This window comes from Bacillus rossius, chromosome 1 (assembly GCF_032445375.1).
Source record: "Bacillus rossius redtenbacheri isolate Brsri chromosome 1, Brsri_v3, whole genome shotgun sequence".
NCBI classification, from domain to species: Eukaryota; Metazoa; Arthropoda; class Insecta; order Phasmatodea; family Bacillidae; genus Bacillus; species Bacillus rossius.
Window position 1 is genome coordinate 129,563,253 of NC_086330.1, and position 24,085 is coordinate 129,587,337.

A 24,085-nucleotide genomic window follows, 5' to 3' on the forward strand; every position below is an offset into this window, starting at 1 on the left:
GTACAAGTAAAAAAAACTGATGTGCAGCAACCGATTGCTGTGGCATCTGAACATAAGACTGTGATCGGAGCATTACAAGTGAACGATAATGGCTTCTACTTGGCGCAGTCTGCATTTCGTGGAACATTGAAAGACTACTATTATCCAAGTACGTTAAGTGAGTCAAAGGACATTTGTAATTTTCTTGATGATATCAGACAGGACATAATCAATCAGCTTACTGATGACGTAGCAACAAACGGACCTTTGAAATATAACTTGTGGTTGGACTGTATATATGGAAAGCCTTATCCGTTCGATGACAAAGTGAAGAAGTGTGCATTCAAGACATCGGCTGCAGTAATTTACAGTTCTAACGATGTCAAGCAAACTGTTAAACAAGGTATCCAGAAACTCTGTCAAGAAGAGGAGGACTATGTCTGTAAAGGATCTGGTTGGACTCTGTCTTGTATAAACCGATTGGAGCTAAGAATTAGTCATTTCACGCCTATGCGGACCTAAATGTTTGTAAGATTGCTAACCTTCGCAGGTGATCCTGTAGTAAAATAGAAATTATGTAATAAATATTATGTTTGTAAAAGAACTTGCAGTGTTTTTATTTTCGAACCTGTCAATTTTTAGGTATTTTTACATAAAAATTAAGATTATTTGCATCGATCGGGTATCGACCCGAGGACAGGAATCGATCGAATCAATATGTAAATTAATGAGTGATTTTTTTGATGAATTTTGGTATTTTTCCCGCTTTTCTAGCTAAATAATTACGGATTTTCAAGATGGCGGTCAAATTTCAAGATGGCGGGTGTCACAGTAATAATAAATGATTACTGCACTCTAGCGGATAAGAACTAAACTAACATGGTGTCAGCGCACTCTCGCCGACGAAAACAAGATGGTGGTCTCCAGCATCAAAGACAAGATGGCGGACATGACGTCATACTAGGTGAATATATATATGCTTTGAAAAAAAGTGGTGGGAGTCAGTCTGCCTGCAGCCACCATTGAGGAAGGAGCCTGTCGCCATTTTTAATTTTTTTGCCCTCACCGGGTTCGAACCGAGGACTACGAACTCCGTGTCGTAAATGTATGTTTTTTAAATATTTTTCATTAAATTTTATTAAGTGAATTTTTTTATAAATTTTAATTTTTTTTTCATTAAAATCGGATAATAAATAAAAAAGTTAAAGATGGCGGCCGTAACGAAAATTGCAACGGTGACGTCATAATCCATGATGACGTCAGAGGCTTATCGTAGGCTGTAGACATGGATGCTTAAGCCTACATATGGACATTTCTAGCCGCTGGGATTTTTAAGGACTAAAAACGGGAAATTTTCCCTCGAAACGGGAATTTTTCTCTCGAAAACGGGAATTTTTGAATTGTGGAATTTTTTGAGATTTTTTGGCGGAATTTTTTTCCACAGAAATGGAAATTTTGGCGAATTTTGAGGAATTTTGGGCAAATTTTGCCCAATTTTGGCGGATTTTGACGATTTTTGAGGATCAAATTCAAGGTCAAGGGTCAAGGTCACAACCATCCAAGATGGCCGCCGTGACGTCACAATCCAATATGGCGGTCGGCACCTCTGGCACCTCCTGCGAAAGCCTGTGCCAGTTCCGGCTAACCTATACTACTTACACATAGTGTTTAATTTATAACACGGGGCTACACCTGGTGACCAAATTTGCAACCAGACAACGATTTGAAATACTCTTGTCATGAAACAACCGCATCATTAACCCTAAAACTGAAATCGTATCAAATGCAACATGGCGAGCGAGACCGATCCTTAAAAGGCATCATTTTTAAAAACCTGACTTCGCAGAACTCACGAGAATGATGATGATGGGCGGGGGGGGGGGGGGGGGGGATGTTTCATTCACCACTGCTTCTCGACACTGCTTTATTCATATCCTTTGCCCCGTTTCATTCGCCCGTTCTTCCAGTGACGTTAGAAGGTTTGCCATCCCCTTTCCCCCTTCTAGCACCTTCGCGAAACAAAAGGCCCGAATGAATGCGGAATGAAAACGGCGGAGCGCGCAGGTCGATGGGGGCTCGTTCCGGAATGCCTTCCCGATGCAATATTTACCCACCCGCACGTGGGAAAGCAAGGTACTTCTAGCCGGCGCGCGATGGAGGAAAGAAAAATAATAAAGGCCGCGTGTGGATTCACGAGCAGGCGAGGAACACCCAAGATTCACTAAGCTCGAGTCAGGCACCCGGGTCATCCGCGTTCGTGCATCTCCAGAAACAGTTATCAAGTGAAACTTCCTTGGGCGCGAAGAGAGTAAAATTATAATGCAACGTTTCCACGAAACATTGTTGTGAAACGTAAAAAGGACAGATGATAGCAGCGTAGAGAGCGCTGTTGTAAAAAGTCGCTGCATTTACCGCATATATAGCGCTACGGGGACGCACCACAACGCCGAAATACCACAACGCCAAAATGCCAAATTGACCACAACGCCAACAGCTAGAAAACTGCTGTGTACCACAACGCCGAAATACACTAACGTCGAAAAATGTCATTGCAGTACTGCCACAAAGGTTAGGTTAGGTTAGACTAGGTTAGGTTAGGCTAGGCTAGGTAAGGTTAGGCTAGGCTAGGATAGGCTAGGTTAAGTTAGGTTAGGTTATATTACGCTAGGTTATGTTAGGTAAGGTTAGGTTTGATTGTGGTATTTCGGCGTTAAGGTACATTTAAGAAACACACACAAATTCATTCAGTTGTTATTTCGGCTTTGTGGTACACAGTAGTTTTCTAGCTGTCGGCGTTGTCAATTTTGACATTCGGCGTTATGGTATTTCGGCGTTGTGGTACACAGCAGTTTTCTAGCTGTCGGCGTTGTGGTCAATTTTGACATTCGGGGTTATGGTATTTCGGCGTTGTGGTAACGACCCTAGCGCTACCTGTTATGAATTTCATATTTCGTTCAGAGATTTGGTGTGTTCCAAATGGCATAATTGTTTGAAGAAACATAAACACTCACAGTGTTTCTTTATGGCGTGAGTATTTCAACAGTGAGTAATACTTATTGTTAATTAATCATTATTAGTTTATTGATATCATAAGTTATTTATTTTGAAGTGAGTAATGTCTGTAATTTTGATAATTCATGTTTATTAAAAAATTGTCTTCTTTCTCTCTTTATCTCTTTCTGCCGTTTTATATCTTAGGTTATGTGATTTTCGCTTGGAGGCAAATTTTCCCTCGTCTAGGTGATCATATCGGAAATGAAACGGTACTTAGGTTAGTTCAGTTGCATAAATATTACGCAAAATCGTTGCTGAAGTATTACAATTCTGGTAATAAATTATTCGTTCTTTACATTTATCCTGCAGAAGGGTAGGTTTTCGAAAGTTTAATTAGGTTAGACCAAGTGGTATTTTAAATAATTTAAAATCGGGAAAAAACGTAGACTACGAAATCCCGCAAAATGGTGTTTTATTTTTTAATTTCTATTTTCAAATTGCACGAGCAAGTGGCCAACTTCGGAGTTCTTCCGAATATATTCGAGGACTGATCGGCTCGGATGCACGCCCTTGTATTCCGCATGTCTGTGCCCAGGGTGTCTATGCTTAGCATAGTTTTAAGCTGGTTTTAAGACAGGGGCATTAGTCATGGTATCAGTCGCTGCCATGGCTGGCTAATCCCAGAGCAAAGCACACGATGCATGCGACCCTTCCCTGCGTGGCTAAATCTCCGACATGGCTAGGCGTATAGGCTAGGAGGCTCCCTAACCCGGACCCTTCCTATAAATACACTTAGGGCCAATTTCTCCACATATAGAGTAAACCTTTGTAACTAAGTTTCGCTTGAAGTTAGACCCTGGTTTTATGCTTAGCTTAAAGGTGTCATTTTACCAAACATACAGTAAAAACTGTATTCAAGTTCGTCAGAACACCATTATAAAGCAGTGGTGATTCTTTTTGTTTGATTTGAGGTCATATAAAATATATTTGATATAGTTCAGAAATACATTTTTATTTCTTAAACTTTCGTTAATTTATTTTTAGTTATTTATGTTTATAGATAGGGGAACCTGGGGCTGAATGGGGAAGCGGGGCATAACGGGGAACCACGATTTTATCGTCAATAACGTGCTGCCAACTGTTATGTGTAGACGGAACTTAAACTCCAAAGTGAAACACAGCGCCACAGCCTATCCGGAGCCATCTTGTTGTTTGCAGTTCGTTAGAAGTGGCAGTATGCTGTTTCAGACTGTGTGTTTTGCAATGTTTACGTTTTATTCCAGCCAAGGTAACTAAATATACTTACTTATTTAAAATTTATACTTATACTAATTAAAAAGTGCATGTCTTTAGCGACAATTTATGAATGTCATCTAATGTTTTAGATAAGTACATTTTTAGCTAGAAGGTTGTAACCAAAAATGTTTCTCAAGGGGCAAAACGGGGTACCTAGGCCTACTACCCCATTTTGCCCCATGTTTGTTTAACTAAATACTGAAATGACAATTTGTGAATATCTGCATAGATTATTTATTCTAAAAAATCTACTTATATAAAATGTACAAATCAGTGTCTCTGAAATTCTAAGGCATCCTGAAATTTCTCTTTGAAAACCTGAAGCTACATCGGCGGCACGTGCAATGGGCTTCAATAAAGTAGCAGTATCGAAGTTTTTTGATCTCTTAACAGAGGTTGTTGACAAATATGGCCTCACTGCAGATAAAATATATAATGTGGATGAGATGGGAATCACTGTTAATCCCAAAGTTCATTACCGAATTATTTCTCAGAGGGGTAGACGGCAGGTTGGTACTGTGACTTCAGCTGAAAGAGGGTAAACTGTAACAGCAGAAATTTGTTTTTGGCTGCTGGTGTTTATATACCACCTATGCTAATCTTTCCAAGGAAAAGGATGCAACAAGAGTTTCAAACAGGACTACCTCCTATATCATGGGCTGAGGTTGAAGATAAAGGATGGATCACAAAGGAATCATTTATTTTATGGTTTAATAAGTTTGTTACCTTTCTAGAGCATCCAAACAATCACCAGTGCTTCTCTTGCTTGATGGGCATGCATCTCATACTAAAAACATTCAACTAATTTATACAGCCCGGGAAAATGGTGTTATTTTATTGTGCTTTCCTCCTCACTGTTCCTATAATCTACAACCACTAGATGTATCATTCATGAAGCCCCTCAGCAAGTATTACGAAGATGAAGTGAGGAAATTGTTGCGTTTTCATCCTGGACGCGTAGTAACGTTATTTCAGCTTGCATCTCTGTTTGGATCAGCTTACTTGCAGGCTGCAACTATGTTGACTGCCATCAATGGTTTTCGGAAGACTGGGATCTGGCCTGTTGATAGGAATGTGTTCACTGAAGTAGATGTTCTTCCTGCAGATCTCACTGACATAGGTTTACTAGCTGATGGTCCTAGCTCTGTACCACCTTTGCAAATTCCTACCACAGATGACCCTCAAGAAGGGTGCTCTAACTCGGCAGATGCAGAATTCCAAACAGAAACTTCAACGCCCTTACCTGAAACATCCTTTCAAAGTAGAGCTACTCTTTTCACTTTCCCAAATTGTTCTCCTGAAAATGTTCTACCTGTCCCCAAAGTAGTACAAGGCGAAAAGAGGAAAACACGTTAAAGGGGAACAACATCAATTTTTACTGCATCTCCCTATAAGGCAGAATTACTAGTCATCCAGAATAAAAAAGACCAAATAATTGACACGAACAGCACAGAAACAGCTCAATTTAGATGAGCAAAAAAAGAAAAGAAAGAAAAACATAGTCTCCTCTCCTCAAGTGCTCAATAAGTGAGAGTGAAGAAAGTCAAGATGACGATGCGGAGTGCCTGTACTGCATTGACTTTTATTCTAAGTCAAATGAGGATGGATAAGTTGTTCAAGATGTTTAAAGTGGGCTCACAATTCGTGTGCTGGTAATGACAGTAATGATGACGAAGTGGTTCACATCTGTGAACACTGTGTACACTAACTGCCATAAATTTATGTCTTTTCATTCAACATAATTGTATGCTCTTATTTAATGCTTAATGTTAACTATATATTAAACTTATTAAACTTATTTCGAAAATTCAAATTATTGGTTTCAAAATTCATTATAACTATACCCCATTTTGCCCCATACTAGGGGCAAAATGGGGCAAAATGCACTTTCTTATTTAAATGATGATTATTAAAATCAATAGTAATTTTTAATTTTTAATTTATGATTTAGTTATTCTTCATAGACTAAAGTATCATTTTTACATCAAATTTATCAGTTTGTAACATTTCTAACTACTTTTATTACCTTCCAACCATTAGATACCCCATTTTGCCCCAGGTTCCCCTACTTAAGCTTTAAACATATATTCATATATATAATTTTTTCAGTATTTTTAATGATTGAAATAAGGAGCTATAGCAGAAAAAATCGGGTAGCTAAATTAATTATTTAATAACAATCTCATAAAATTATATGTGAAAATATTACTCCTTAAAAAATGCAAAATTGGTTTGATGGAAACAATCAGATGATCAGTTTCCATTTGCACATTATTTATTAATTAAAAATCACGCATTTAAATCGTTATTTTAACAATAACATTTAACAAATTTTCTTTCTTAAATAATTGCAGTTATCTATGTGTCTTTTTTCCAAATGTGAAATAACAGCCAACAAAATTGTGTGGCCATTTTGCTGTCTCCTAACAACAGTTAAACAGTTAAACAAATTTATAGATAAACCTCAAATAAATATTTGATGAAGTGCAATGCGTTATTAAACAAGCACAAGCGCTGGAAAGGCTGGCACCAGCGTTGGACAGGCTGGCCCCAGCACTGAACACGATGGCACCAGCGTTTGACAGGCTGGCTCCAGCACTGGACACGATGGTACCAGCGCTGGACAGGCTGGCACATGCGTTGGAAAGGCTAGCACCAGCACTGGACACGATGGTACCAGCGTTGGACAGACTGGCACACGCGTTTGACAGGCTGGCTCCAGCACTGGACACGATGGTACCAGCGCTGGACAGGCTGGCACATGCGTTGGACAGGCTAGCACCAGCACTGGACACGATGGCACCAGCGCTGGACAGGCTGACACCAGCGTTGGACAGGCTAGCACCAGCACTGGACACGACGGCACCAGCGTTGGACAGGCTAGCACCAGCACTGGACACGATATCACCAGCGTTGGACAGACTGGCACACGCGTTTGACAGGCTGGCTCCAGCACTGGACACGATGGTACCAGCGCTGGACAGGCTGGCACATGCGTTGGACAGGCTAGCACCAGCACTGGACACGATGGCACCAGCGCTGGACAGGCTGACACCAGCGTTGGACAGGCTAGCACCAGCACTGGACACGACGGCACCAGCGTTGGACAGGCTAGCACCAGCACTGGACACGATATCACCAGCGTTGGACAGACTGGCACACGCGTTTGACAGGCTGGCTCCAGCACTGGACACGATGGTACCAGCGCTGGACAGGCTGGCACACGCGTTGGAAAGGCTAGCACCAACACTGGACACGATGGCACCAGCGCTGGACAGGCTGGCACCAGCGTTGGAAGAGCTGGCCCCAGCACTGGACACAATAGCACCAGAGTTCGCACAGGCTGGCCCCAGAAATGGACACGATGGCACCAGCGCTGGACAGGCTGGCACCAGCACTGGACGGGGTTGGACCAGCGCTGTACAGGGTGGTTCAGCGCTGGACAGGCTGGAAATAGTCCCGGACTGGCTGGCATCAGTCCTGGACAGACTGGCACCAGCGCTGGACACGATGGCACCAGCACTGAACACGATGGTACCAGCGCTGGACAGGGTGGGACTAGCGTTGGACCGGCTATCACCAGCACTGGACACGACGGCACCAGCGCTGGACAGGCTGGCACCAGAGTTGGACAGGCTAGCACCAGCAATGGACAGGGTGGGACCAGCGTTGGACCGGCTAGCACCAGCACTGGACACGATGGCACCAGCGCTGGACAGGCTGGCACACGCGTTGGACAGGCTAGCACCAGCACTGGACACGATGGCATCAGTGCTAGACAGGCTGGCACCAGAGTTGGACAGGCTAGCACCAGCACTGGACACGATGGCACCAGCGTTGGACAGGCTGGCACCAGCGTTGGAAGAGCTGGCCCCAGCACTGGACACAATAGCACCAGCGTTCGGACAGGCTGGCCCCAGCACTGGATACGAAGGTACCAGCGCTGGACAGGGTGGGACCAGCGTTGGACCGGCTAGCACCAGCACTGGACGGGGTTTGACCAGCGCTGTACAGAATGGTTCAGCGCTGGACAGGCTGGCATCAGTCCCGGACAGACTGGCACCAGCGCTGGACAGGGTGGGACTAGTGCTGGACAGCCTGGCACCAGCGTTGGACATACTGGCATTAGTCCTGGACAGGGTGGGACCAGCTTTGGACAGGCTGGAACTAGCGCCAACCAGGCTATTAGGGCTGGACTATTTGTAGGATATAGTCGATACCAATTTGAAGAAAGTTGTGGCAATATTCACGGCGTAAACAAAGCAAACGCAATATATATAACCTTGGTTAAATGAATAATGGAATGGAGAATTTTGTTTAAAACTATTTATTGTTTATATGCTTTTGCAGTTTTGCTTTGTTTGTCATGGTAAATAATTCAAGAACTTATATTAAACTGTTATCAGTCTGTTTGTGCCTAATGACTGAAACAGATGCCAGTCTGCGAATCGTCGCAACTGTTTTGTCATAGGAAACCTACTGTGTTCATTGGTGCTGTCATTGTGGTGTCCATATTATCTGTTTATCTTCATCGTTGTGATCGTATATTTGCCGCGTTGTCCAGTTTTTGTTGTGTGTGTCTGCAATTACTGTTATTGTTAATACTGTCTCGTCGTAGCTAGCCCACTGTGTTCGTCTGTGTTGTTATTATTTTTTCATGATTAAATTTCTTTCACGGAATTCTCGTGCTGTTTAATATTTAAGTTTGAATGTGTTCGTCAGTGTTGACGGCGTAGTGTTGTCCATAATACCTGTTTCGGTTCATCGTTGGGTTCATCTGTTTGACATCAGCTGATTTTGGCTTGTTCTCCGTTAGTTTATGTTTTCTTTTTTGATTTATAATTTATGTTCTTGATTTTTTTCCCAATTTCGTGCAGTGCAAAACTGCAATGACGTATTCCCAGTAAACTGTATTTAATACAAACTCCTGCTGCAAACGGAACACATGTGGCCACACAGTGCGTGTGCAAGAACACCTCCCGGCGCCGGATCCGTTGCCGGAGCTGACTCCGGCAATATGCCCATGCCTGTGCGAGCGCCCTTAGTTCCCAGTAAGGTTAGAGGTCGGGCGAGAGAAACGCAGGCTTCCCAACAGGCAAGCACTAGCGTCTGTCTCTTTCTTCTTGGATCCCTCCCAGCAACGGCAGCGCCTCCTCCGGGCAGCTTGAATTACGGCCCGCGCTGCACTTTACGACACTGACTTTGTGCTGAGGAACGAGCTATTAAACTGACTTGCGAGAGACGAACCATGAATAAAATTAGAACGGGAGCTTGAGACGTCGTCTGTGCGCGGACCTTCGCTCCCCTCCTCCAAAACTGCACTTCTGCGCAAGGAGGTGGTGGGGAAGCGACGTCATTGACTATGGAACCGTGAAGGAGGATTTTAACGCGCCATATTAGATTGTTATGAAAAAAAAACTGGCAGCAACTTGCAGGGCAGATTCGTAGTTTAACTTTATGGCTTGACAAAACGCAGTTTCTTAGCTTTGAGCACTCGTAGAAGACACCATATGAGCCTAATGTAATTATTATGTCGTCTACAGCCACCCACGTTACATAAGCAGTCATTTTTTTGCGTTTATGTTTATACCAGAAGGTAACAGAGTAAAAAATGCTATGAAATAATTATATCAATTATTCCTATCGTGCAAGAAGTTAAGGTGGATATTTACAAATAGGAATAATAAAATTAATCACCAGATTCAAATTAGAGAGTCTGTGTCCTCTTTAATGCCTGACTTAGAAAAAATCCTTGGTACAACCTACATGCGTAGGTATATTTAAAAGTATCTATTTATTCTGGAAATATTTTGGAAACTTCTATCAACTGCTGGAACATTTTAAGAACTTAATGTACATAACTTATTTATGTCCTACAATATTACAGAATGATCGATAAAATATTTGCCCATTTTACATGCAGCGAAAATATTATGAATATTTTTTACTCAATGTATCCAACATTCAATAGTTTACAACGCAGCATTGAATAGTTTAGAACGAATTTCATATTGTATGCCAACTAAGCTAATTTTTTTTTTGGCCTACAAACACTTTTTTTCATCGCTTGCACTAATTAGGTGGCCATATAAATTTTCACCAGCTAAGCTGCACAAAATTATTTTAATTACAGATATTTTTTGCTGGACCTCATGCAGTGACACTGCAACTTTGTAATTATTTACAATCTATTTTCAACAAAATATTTCCTCTCTTATTTCCATGCATAGCACAGTAAGCCTAAACTATGGTTGTATGTTTTGCTTTATTTCATGCTTATATTTTCACACACCCGTTATTTCCTAGCCATTGTGAATGTGAAATCTAAATCTTTGAACAATCTAAGAATCATGAAAAATTCTTAGGATAACACAAACGTACACAATGTTTCTCCAAATTAAATCTGTTGTTCCGTGAATACATGTAGATAAATCACTTTTAGTTTTATGTCCCAGTTTATTATACTTAAATTAAAATTCTAACAGGACTGTTTCTTCTTATTTAGAATATTAGCGACGTTATTTAAGTAATGATATGGTGATATTTGTTAGCTATTATTTTGTTAAATAACTATAGTATTGTTCTTTAAAGGAACCGAACCCCCTTAGATGCGTGTGCAGCTGATATGACGCGCGGTTGTCGGTCTACGTAAACATGGACGGCTGACTCGATCTTCGGTTAGAAGCCCATCTCAGACCTCGTCAAAACAAACTGTCCAGCTCGTTGACGTCAGCACGGTGGTTTTTAAAATGAAATACACCTAACGTCTGCTCTCTCTCTCTTTCTCTCTCTCTCTCTCATGCTGTTTTCCTTTCTCACTCACACCTCCCTTCCCCCTACAATTTTAAAAATGTTCACCTTAATGTTACGAAGTATTCTGGTTACAAATTATTCACGGAAATGAACATGAAATCACAAGAATAGTTTTGGTATGTTAACAAAACATTCAAAAACGTTGATGCAATTTTTTTGGACATAAGTCATTGCAGTGTTGCACTGTTTGTTATGGAAAACATTCAAGAATAGAAATTAAGAAATGTAAATTAAAAGCATCAATTCTCAGAGAACAAGCCTAAATCAGGTGATGTCGAAATGATGGACCGAACGATGAAAGTAAACAGGTATAATGTGCAATACAATGACGACAGCATAGATGAACACATTAAAACTTTAAATATCAGACGCACAAGAATTCTGTGGAAGGAACTTAGTCATAAAAAACTAACAGCACAGACAAACACAATGAGCTAACAACGATGAGAGAGTTTCAACAAAAACAGTAAATGCAGACAGACAACTAACCTAGACAACGCAGCACGAACACAACGATGAAAAAATTATCGGTATTATGGCCAACACAACACCGTCGAACACAGTAGGTTTTCTATGCCAAAGCAGTTGCGACGTTTCGGGAACTGGCATCTGTTCCCGTCAGCAGGCACATAACTGATGACAGACAGTGCAAACCTACAATGGCGTTTGGCCAAAAAATCGTATAAAATCAAAATTACGCATTGCATGAATCATTTAAAGAACGAATTCACAAACTGTTTAATTATTCGGAAAAATCCCTCTTCTTTCTGCAAATTAATTGTTTACCTTGTTTACAACGTAACACATAACACGGAAGTCGAATCCGCCATTCAGTTTTCTGAAATTAAGAACTGTTCGTTTACTAGAGGTAAATTCTTCGTTGAAAAGTCCGTATTTACTGTAATATCCAAGAGAGCAGCCCAGCTCATACCTTTTTGGGCGGGCATACGATTTTAACTTCTTAGAAATAAATTACGCAGTGCTACTTGTATTTCGTAATAGGTTTCATCCCTATAATTACACCACTCTATGCGTGATTAGGGGGTGTTAAGAGCATGCTCTAGTGTGTAGTGTGTGGTTCTACGACCGCGAACGCCAGAGCTTGGAGCTCGCGTGTGCCGTAGTTGCTCAGGGCGTTTTTCTGACAGCTTTCCAAAATGTAGCAGTGAATGAATGAATAGGGGTTAAGAAACGAGAGGAACCAGAGAAAATCCACGGGCCACCTGCAACGCCTACGGAAATACAATATTTACCCTTCTTGACAAAGAGGAGAATGGCCTGACGTTTAATCACCATAGCCTCACAATAACTCCGTAAGAACCACCATTGGCTAAATCAGTGGAATTGTTAATAAACGAATAATGGAATGTTTTGAGAAAATCGTGGTGATGAGACTAAAGCGGAGCTTGGTGGAATCAGTGGATGAGGGAGACGAAAAAAATTAAACACTAGCTTACGACGACGTTCACTGCGTTGCCCACTTGCCTTGGTGCCTTAAAACAGTGAGTATCATTTACGATATTAATCAGTGGTGATATGGTGATTCCAAAGTAGTTTTTGCTAGTCATAAGTTAAAATTTTCAGATGTCCATTGTCAACTTAGAGCATAGTCCATTTTCGAGCACGAACAAATATGTATTTTAACTTGAATGATATCTTAAAAACAAATTTTTAATCGTGATATCGAGACCAAAAAAAGTCGAGAACGATCCGTCGTCTTTTATTTTTCGCTAGTATCGTCGAGTCTACACCTACTTTCTGAAGTTTCTTTGGCTTTTTAAATACATAAAAACGTCGACGATCGACAAACTATGTGACTTTACCCCGGTTTTTCCTTTGCTGAAGACGGTGGTGGGGAGGAGGGGTGGAGCTGCCGGTACCTGGGCGTGCGTCCCTCTAACACCTTCCTATTTCACCCCCTCACTGCGGGGCCCCCAAGCAACAGACGCCGTGCGATAACGAGGGTAATTCTCACCGTCCGGTAGCGCCTGCCTTCTTGGCTTCCCCCCTTTACCCTTCCTACACCCACCCCCTCACCCACAAACTGCGAGCATCGCGTTATCGGGGTTCGGCGTCTACGGCAATCTGCACCTCGCCCGGAGCACCTGTTGCTCCCCGCGGCTGACAACAACTTAACCGCTCGCGAACCAAATGACCTCGCTGCCAGCATCCAAATATACCCTCCTCTCATAACAGTATAACTTTTTTTCCCCTCCGCGCTCGTATGCATTAGTCCCTCTTCGCCAAACGGCCGAAGCGATAACGTGAAATTGCTTGCCATCAGTTAACATCCTGCTTCGTTCGCGCCCTCAAATTCCCCTCTCTCTTACCGAAGCCAATAACAGAACAATTTTATCTTGCCCGTTTCTTCCTTACTTTTTTTCAACGTGTTTTCCTTTGGTACGTATTTTCCGACGTTTCCTTAATTTTCCCTGTGTCACTGTACGCTTTTATTTATCTCACTTTATTGGAATTGGATTGAGATATCAGCATGTTACAAAATTAACTTTTTTCACCACCTGTAACTCTACAACTTCTGAAACACAATCTTTTTACCGATAAACTCCATGCACATCCAATAGACTCAACTCATTTTATTCATTAAATAATTTGGTCTACCATACATCTCTTTCCCGTGCTTATTGCGGGGACGAAACTAACTCACGCACACACATACGAACAATATTTCTTGTTTTTTTTTTTTTTTTTTTTTTACCTGTAGCTATCATTTCTAGTTTCGTGATTTTAATATTTCTGAATACTGTTACGAGTATACAGGAGGCGAGGCCACGAGGCAGCCCAGCGGCCCGGCTAGCCAACCAGCTCGCATGTTAGCCCGAGGGTGGGGTCCGGTCCATCAGCGCTACACCCCTAATAGGATTAACAACGGCGCATCGATACTCCCCTCCCCCCTCACGAACACCTTTCTGATCGCTCTCTCTGCTTTACCTCAGGGTTCGACACGTTCTGAGAGCTTCGCCTGCGTGAAGTGGCGTAACAAGGACGCTATTGTTCTGAAAGCTTCGGGTGTCAAGTCGACGCTGATGACGGGACACTTGGAAGGGGTGCGAGATCATTCCAGAAGGGGGGGGGAGGTATAAAAACGGTGACGACAGTCTCAGAGGCCGTGAAGTGAAGAGGGCGGACGACGAGTGATGGGCTTCGTGTGCGGAAACTGTGCGTGTGGGACGGACGAGTGAGCAGTGCGAGGCAGTGTGTTGGGATAGAGGTGGGAGGTAAGAAACGAGCAGTGGTGAGAGCCACTGTGGCGTCGAGCTCCAGCGGGGAAACTAAACTGTAGATTAAACGAAAGAGTGATTAATTCATTTGTGGACCGACATTTTAAGGGTTGTAATATAATTACTGGTGTAAATAGTAGTTCATAAATAATTTGAGCTATAATTTTGGAACCTATTTTCCCAGTCATAACAATACTTTGCTGATGGCTTTGCTTAAAATTTTAAAAACTTGGCAGAATAAAACATTAATTATAATTAGTTTTCAATATTTAATAGTTGTTATTTTTCCATGAACTGTAGGCCGTCTATTACATTTGCAAAATTGTACGTTATATAATTTATTTTAACTACGGTATTAAAACTTACGTAGTAATCACGTTAAAATTAATGTTAAAATGGGTTTTAGAAGTACATGCCCGAAAATTGTTAACGACGACACATAAAGCCATATAAACTTCATACATTTCCTTTCAAAGATCTGAAATAAAGATACGCCAACAATAGTTTACATTGTATAGCAGTGGTTTACTTGAGTTTTTTATTGATTTAATTTTAGTGTCAGATATGAAGGGAAAAAAACTCCAAACCCAAAATTTGAATATCTTATTCGTATTCTGAGTGAACATATATTACCAGTAATAATTGTAAGTCAAGTTAAAATAAATGAGTTTAAATGTATTAGTACCCTACATAGTTAGAACCTAGCTTAGTATTAAATAAAACTTTTCAAAGCTGGTTACAAAATATTACCTCAGATGAATAGTAGACTAAATATTTTGAGTCTTCACGCTTCTCCAAGACCGTAGCTCTGAGTTAAACTTTCTGCAGAATACCTTAAGTGTATTTTGTTCTGCCAGCTTTCATTTAAGCTCATTCATCACAAACATAATCTTCTACACAACAAATCTTGCTTATTTATACACAGATGAGAGCAAAATTTAACATTTGACAGAAAAGAAAAATTCCGAATAAACTTATATTAAACTGCACTACAAACCACCCCCCCCCCCCCCCCCCCCCCGCCCTACAACTCTCAGTAACCCGTTTAGGTGCATAAGTTGCACATTCAATTTATTTTCTATTGTTGAGAGTGATATGAATTCGGTTACTATAGATTGCACGATTCAAAGGCACTCTGTATATCGTGGAAGAAACAAGGGGGGAAAAATCCCTTTCGGCACAGCATACAGGCGTAGGTTGATTTCGAAATACCTATTTCTTCTGGAAATGTTTTGGATACTTCTATAAATTCCTGGAACATTTTAAGAACTTACTGTACATAGCATCCTATATAATCGCCAATATACAAAAATAAAAATATCCATTAACATTTTCTCATATTCCATTCAACAACAATATTTTGGAAGTTTTTAATTCAATGTATCCAGCATTGAATGTCATAACGAATTACATATTATGGCTACTAAGGTAGTTATGGAATTATTTTTGACCTCTATACATAATTTTTCATCCCTTGCACTAATACGTGGTCGTATAAATTTTGTTGGGCAAAGGTTTAAGGTAATATTAACATAGTTAAAAATACATTCCGAAAAAATTTTATGCAAAGAAGTTTTAATTTATTTTCAAGCCTTGTTTTAACGGCAACAGTTCCTTTCAACAACAATTGTTTCAGCCAAAGGTTTTAGATAAAATTTATGAGTTTTACAATAAATTATACGGGGTTTGAGAGTATTTCTACTGATTTTTTTTCTACCCTTGTTATTTCCACCCCATGCAGTAATAGTTTGTAACTTAAAATTTATTAATACAAAATACCACCATATTATAAGAAGATTATAAATGATCTGTATGTACGAAGTCATTTGCGTGGAAACTCGTGAATATCACAAGCATCTCCGTCCGGAGGGGGGACACGTCCCACCCCAGTACATCCAGTCATTTTATACTATTTTCATTTTTATAAAATAAATGTAATTACAGTGATGAAATAGAGTAGTAGATCACGTGTCAAACAAAAACTACATGCAAAGCATAGTATTAAAAAAACAGACATATTAATACTTAACTTTGCTTAGATTCTTTAAATAAATTAGCATATTTCTATTTATATTTCGCTAAGTAAAACTTGAATTATGTCACTAAAATGGAGAATAAGATTGTCCGGCACGTGTGTGTATGAGCAGTGGTTGCGTTTTTAATTCCTCACGTATTTAAGTATTCTTGTAAAAATAAATCAAAACATGGATAAGTTAGTTATTCAAATTAAAAAGCGTAAATTTGAGGAATAAAAAACAATTACACAATTAAATGAATATGAAAGTAATTTTGAAGTACGAACTTCAGTGCAGCGTGTTCCTGAAAATGCTGCCTCTAGTATTTCTTTTAGCGATGCAGATAGGAATATGTTTCCAAATCAGCTACTTCAACTGCCAGAGAACTTTTCTGTTCAAAACGTGGAAGTACGAACCCTGCAGTTTAAGATTTCGTGGTTTAAAGACTTAAAATGGCTAAGTATTGAACAAAACGTGAACGGTTTTATTTGTTTCTATTGCAATCGATATTGCCATTTAAATCCAGAAAAAATACTTGTGAAGAAAATGGAGGATTCATTTACAACAAACGGTTTCAAGAATTGAAAGAAAGTTCTGGAAAAATTTCAAGCTCACGAAAAATCTGATTCATTTAAACAAGCTTATTTAAGTTATCGTCAGTTAAGTCATCCTACCGAAATCCAACTAAGTTATGTTAAACAAAAAGACAAGAAAACAGTTAAATAATGACTTCAAAAATATTTACCTCTATTAGATTTCTAGGGAGGCAAGTTTTGGCAATAAGAGGCTATGAGTCAGACAGTTGAAACCTACAGTGATAATTAAATATGCGATCAGAACACGTTTCTGCTCTGAATAAGTAAATTAACAAACAGAGAAATTCAGAACGAGATGCTTAGTATGATGGAAATTGTAAGGTGTATTTGTTATTTGTTACAGTGTTCGATCACAAGATCTTCTAATATTTTCCGTTATCTGCGACGGTATCCACAATATAAATGGTGTTGAACAATTGAGTATTTGCATTCGCGGATCTTGAGTTTTCTAGAACTTTATAGCACAACAGACACAACAGATAGGGCTATAGCATCTGCTATATTGGACGTATCAACTAGACTAAATCCACCCGTCAGTATGCTTCGGGAACAGACGTACGATGGAGCTGCCAATGTGAACGATATACATAATGGAGTGCAATCGGCAATTAAAACGAAGCAGCCATTAGCGCTATTTGTACATTGTATTGCTCATTGTGTGAATCTGGTGATGAGGGAAAGTTGCGAAGTCTCTGACTGATCTAAAAATTCAATGCAATGAGCTCATGAGTTAGGTATTGTGTTTTATCAGTAATTTAGAGCACAAGGAAGGTTTTTTTGTAGTTGAACCTAAATCTGGATGTCCAAATAGGTAACCGCTCTGCCCTAAAAAATGGTTGTACAGAGGTATACAAATTTGATAAATTGTAGATAAATATGATATTAAACTAGAAACATTATAAGAAATTTCTGAAACCGAAAAGCAGCTTACAAGTGCTCCTGGTTTATTGGCCCACTTCGAATGCGGCACAATTATATTGGATCTATTATTACGGCAGAAAATAATTGACATGTTAAAGCTTATTAATGAGTCATAAGATTGATTAAGTATTAAAAACCTTGACAGCAAAGAAAGTTTTGAGAAAATAATGCCAGAAACATTTATGAAAAAAAACTTAATTTGAATCCCATTTCATTGCCAAGAATTAAGAGAATTCCAAGAAAGAACACAGGTTCGGGAGAATATTGGGTTCCTGAAGACATCAACGAATATTACAGGAAAGAATAGTATGCCATAATTGATGCAGCCCTGAAAGGTCTAGAATCAAAATTTGCTCGGTTGATTTCTCACGCCTTCGGCAATTAGAAGATACATTGTTATCGAGTATGGACTTCAAAATTATACAAAAACAGATGTCGCATCTTTTGGAACTGAGGTGAAAATGTTTCTATCAAAGAGATGTTTCGTGTGTCAGTAATGTTTGTAATATATTATGAAACATGTTGCCAGAAGTAAGGGCTATGTTTAAGAATGATGAAAACTTAGTGCGCCTTTTCGTTGTGGTACCTGCTTCTTCATGCGAAGCTGAACGGATCTTTAGCTCCCTACGAAGACTAAAAACATATTTAAGAAACAGCGTGACTCAAAAATATTAAACGATGTTATAATCTGCCAACACACAAAGATTAGCTGGACCTTTTCAACCTGGACGAGTTATCAGCCATATTTATTGGAGCCAGTGACCGTCGCTGGACAATCTTCAGTCCAATCAGCATTCCAAAATAGGCAAGTGAAGTGATATCGGTTCAGACAATTCAGTAGTGCCTGTCAGTACCTATGTGACTTTTTTTCGAGTTAAATATTTTTATAAGTTTATTATTTGACTACATACATAATTCAATTTATGAATAGCTGCTACATAACTTGAATTTTTTTAAAATCATAACGTGCGAAAGCTCTAATCTTCTTCTAAAACTGTGCTTAGCTGCTGTAAGATTTACAGCGTAAGTTTCAGTGTAAGTCTGTGGTTAAGTGACTTTACGTCCAGGGCAGAGTAAGTCCAAGGGAGAGGCCGGTGTAAAGCAAGCGGTGATTGGTCCGCACTGAAGCTGATGGGGAATATGCAGCTAAAACAAGGGGGGGGTAACGACGCAGACTGCGTCATTAAAATTTCAGGGGGGGGGGTGGTTAAAAGACGAGAAAAATGTATATATTATTTACATAATTATAGCTTCTAATGTGAAAATACGTTTCTGGTGCTTTGATAATTGAAAGGGATCTTGTAAATCAAATTGGCAACCCCGCACTTTCCTCAACAAAAGCAGTTTGGCATCTTACGGTTCAGGATGGAAATATTACCTGATATGACCAAAATTATTATTAGAAAATCAGTTTTAATTAATGCAAAATGTGATAAAATATAATACTAAAAAAGTATAATATTATAAAATAATTGAGTAAATCATTGAGAAAATGGCATAAAAAATTTCGGGGGGGGGGGGGGGGCATCATTAGGTTAAGGGGGGGTGAGTCATAGTGTTTGGGGGGGGGGGGGGGGGGAAACCTCTGGCTAAAATCACTACTTTCTTATTTTTAAAAATCGCTCATTTGCCACAGAATATTGCATAAACAAAAACTGTGTTTAAAATCAATTAATTTGATATACCCACAACATTTTATGCACCAGAGACGTCCGTGAAGAATACGTATTCGCCATGGACCCACAAGAATATTCGTTAGTAATAACCATAACACAGCGCAACGGAGCTTTAAGAGGCCCGCATAGCCAGGAGTTTATTTGTGTTACGTATTGAGGCTGGATAATACGTGCGATGCTCGCTGGTGATACTAGCGCGGTGTCGCCTCTAAGCTCAAGCCTGTGGACTGGTGGACAGTCTTCTCGTCGTACATTGGGAAACTACGACATTTGAGTTGTAAACATGATTTTTTACGGCAGAAAATGAAGATAAAGGAATAATGCAAGTCCCTCGAGAGCTTTCATGTATATGTACCGGGCTTTTCATGTCTAAACATTACTCTGAAATCACTTCTAAAAATACGGCTTAAGACTTAGCCACTCATCCGCCCCCAGCGTATTTTTCAATATTTTTGTAAACAGACACTCTGATACCTCGAGAAGTTTTAAAATTTCGTTGTTTATTTTTGAAGCTTTAAAAGCTCTGCGTACCTTAACAGGGTAGGATCCTAAATTGTTTTGCTTCTAGTATTTCATGTTTTTAAATAAACTTGTTATTAAAAAAATTAATTGTTTTAAAAAAGTTTTTTTAAAAATAATAATGTCCATATTTAATGGCTTTTATGAACTTTAAGAATAATGTTAATCAGTCACAGCATGTATTTAAAGTATGAAATCTTTTGGTATAGAGTTTCGGAATAACCGTTTTAATGTAGCCTTTGTCTTAAAATTAATTTTAGTTTAACACTTATTAACTCAAAAAACATTAAGTTTTTCCAAACCCATAGAAACCTGATTTTCCCATGGTTTTAGTAAAACCTACTTTTTATTAATTATTGAATGACATAAAAAATGCGTTTTAAGCCGAAGAAACGAATCTAATGGTTAATCCAAAACTGTACACCACATGATTTGATACGACTGACATAAAAAGCTTTAGAATTAATGACGAGCAATAGATTAGCAATTGTTTTGTAGAAAAAGCCTTTTATAAATAATTAAATATTGTTGTTATATGAATTTATTTAAAATGATGTGTAAGAAATAATAATAATAATTTAGTATGACACGCCATTAATCTGTCTCAAGGCTTCATTTAAGATCTTTTGTTTAGACATACGTAATTGCTGGTTACATTGTACGTCGTAAGAAACCTGAACATAAGATAAAAATTAATTTTTTGCTTTATTTATTGTTCTTTTTACTACTATCTCATCATTGTTATCCCACTGTGTCCGCCTGAATTGTAATATTTTTTTCATTTAATTCCTTCCACGTAGGATTTTCCGTGCTATGTCTTCAATTTTATTTAATCGAATGGTTTGTATTTTGTAGTGTTTGCTCATTCATTATACTTTTTGTCTGTTATTGAGGTTTCTAACGACACACCATGTAACACGTGAGCGAGTCTTTCAGTGCTCTCCGGATACAGGCATATAACATCTGACCTCCGGTAACGAGCAAACTCGCGAGTTATCATTTAGCTAATGCACTTAAAATGCGGGACTCGGGCACCAAAATTTAACTAAACAATGCCGAGTGTGACGAAATATATTCGCGAATCGTGTTTTCAATTACATTTCTGGATGCGAATCACACGTAGTTTCCGGGGACCCGCCGCTTAAAATTCCGCTGCCGGATCAGCTATGTCAGCCATGGAATCATTACATTTGCAGGATGATATTTTAAAAAACAAAAAAGACTTGAAAAAAAAAACAACAAATAAAACCTGGTTTTTGGACCTGATTTTCAACAAGGAATTTTAATGAAATACTGTCCATCTCGTTAATATTCACTAAACAGATCTCCTTGTGGCCGCGGACGGCAGAGGTCGCGCACTCGCGTGCTGAGACGCCACATTGCAGCAGCAGAAGCTCGCCGCGCCGGGGCCACTCACATTGATGACGACGCGCTCACAGAAGTCGTGGTCGTGCGGGATCGGCTCGAAGTGCGTGACGCCCGCGAACTGCGTGTGCGACGTGGGCCCATCCTCGTCCTGGCTGCTGAGTTTCGGCAGCGACCTGCGGGCAGCCAATCACGCACCGGCTCAGCTCTCCCCGCCCGCCCGCCAGCACCTCGGAGGCTGTACACGCTACATACTTCTCAACAACTTTGTACAGTACCTCACTTATTTGTAGAGACCTGCAAAATTCGCGGATTCATTCGGTAATAGGCTAGAATTCAAACACATATACCTCTTAGATAATTTTGCTATTGGCTTCCTGTTCATCTGGACGAATCTCAACCAGTTATAAACCCTCAACCAAAGAAGGATCGAATCACAGACACACCAGCTGAGAAGACTTACAAGTTGGCAGCCAATGAACTTACGTTATTTGCCCGAGTGTACAGGGGTATGTGCAGTCTATCTTGAAGGCCATCGAAACCGCGAATTTTGCAAATCTCTACTTATTTGACACATCGTAGATCAAGAACTGCAAGGAACGTCGAATGGTGGTCAAGTTTATGGTTAAACATAGTGTCTTAAGCCTCCGAGGTGAGTGTTGCCAATTAATAGTTTGTAATGCCACAACAAATATAATGCAAATTTGTAAAACTGTTTGCTATGGACTTTATTTTGTTTTATTATGCTTCTTGATACTAGAGAGCTATTCAGGGAACGGTTTACAAATAACTTTAACTAATGTAGGTACTGGAACATCACTATAGGTATAAATACCCGGGTAAGAATACAAACATTTGTTGAAACGATACGGTTGTTTTCATACAAATGCACAAATGTATATATATTTGCAACTGAAATTAATATTACAGTTCCATTTACAAAAAAAATATCACGGTGTACAAGTCTGTGGCAAAAGGGCCATATCTTGTAAGAAGGGCCCGGTTAAATTTCCAATTTTTTCTATGCACGAGTTTAACATGACACATTGTATTTTTTTTTTTGTAATTGGAACTAAAATAATCACACAAAGAACACATATATATATACACACATAAATATGTACGTTTACATTAAAGCAACTTTACTGTTACAAAAAAAAATTGTTCGCAGTAATACGGGCTTCGGAAATTACCCGGGCATTTATGTTCTGTGTTGTGACAGAGCCTACATTAGTTAAAATTATTTGTGAACCGTTCCCTGAATCGCTTTCCAGTAATGAATGCGCATATAAATAGCATAATAAACGAAAATATAATTTTCAATATTTTAATATTCGCTTATATTTCCTATGACAAAATTGTTTAGTATTTTTCCCCCCAAAAAGTGTTACATAGGCTTATATATACATAAAATAACCATATAAATTTATAGTACAATGTAAATGGCACTGAAACAATCAATATCATGCAGAATTTTAGACATTTGTAAATTATTACATTAACATGACAGCAACTGTTCCGCTACAAAAATGTTCGCAGTAATACTGAGTTTGGAATTTTTCCCGGGTATATATGTTTTGTGTTGTTCTTGAATCTACATTAGTTAAACTTATTTTTAAACTGTTCCCTAAGTATATTTCTATATTTATCTGCGCATATTCATAAGCATAAGAAATCAAAATAAATTTCAGTTGTTTAAAATTCAATCATTTTTATTTCTATGTTTTAGTAAATATATGCTTTTATCAACCACTAGTCGAAATTACAATGATGTGCAAATTTTCATTGGCGTGACAAGGAATATTCGGTATTGTTTAAAAAAACATATCTCCTATACTCAAAAACAAACACAGCAATATGTAGTACAGATTTACAATATGTTTCTTGTAGTAGTACAATACTATTTCTTGGCAACTGGTTTCCAAAGGAATCGTTCGTAAAAGTACTAACACATTTTTTTCCTGTGTATTAATTATAAATTACAAATTTATCAATAACATACAAGTTCTGCAATACACGAAGTTTACTTTTACAGCTACGACAACAGTAACGTTTAGTCTTTAAATTTAATAAAGTCGAAGCTATGAAAAACCTTACATTACGTAATGGGGAGGGGACATAAAAAAATTACGTATCTCAGAGTCTTTAGTTTCTCTAGACAGCCCTGCTGAAAAGTATCTGAAAACATCCATTTACAAGTGTTCCATAAAAAAAAGACACACTTGTTAACTTGTAATAGCAAGTGACTTTCCAAATGTTAACAAGTAATGAACTTGTAGGCTACTAAAAAATCCTTGGGATATTGACAACATGAAACTTACCAGTTGACACTCAGTTGACATTCTACCTTAGATCACATCTTAGTTAGTCTACATTTACTATTACTAATGATTCTTCAAGAATGATGTTCCTGCGGTCTACTTCGTCCTCCACCGCGGTAACATAAAAAATAAAAAAACACAACTGAACTGGAATCATTTTTGCTGCAACTAAACAATAATAACTGATAGCAGCACATTTATTGCAAGAAGTATTTTTTTTTTTGGCTGAACCTAGTTAGTTACAAGTGTACCAAATACCAAAAAAGTTAATGAGCAGATAAATGTTCCAGGAAAGTGTTAATAAACGAGCCGCAGGGTGCCAAACACAAATAACACGAGTCCCTCCAATGT

The 24,085-nt window shown here is 39.1% G+C and overlaps 1 protein-coding gene across 2 annotated transcripts in view; it reads right to left on the reverse strand.

Moving 5' to 3' along the window:
- Positions 1 to 24,085, reverse strand: part of LOC134546140 (potassium voltage-gated channel protein Shaker) — a 263,221-nt gene that overhangs the window by 118,350 nt on the left and 120,786 nt on the right. For both annotated transcript variants that reach the window (XM_063388693.1, XM_063388692.1), the window contains exon 2: positions 21,466 to 21,589. In XM_063388693.1, the coding sequence (XP_063244763.1) occupies positions 21,466 to 21,589 (124 nt within the window). The remainder of the gene's footprint in view (positions 1 to 21,465; positions 21,590 to 24,085) is intronic.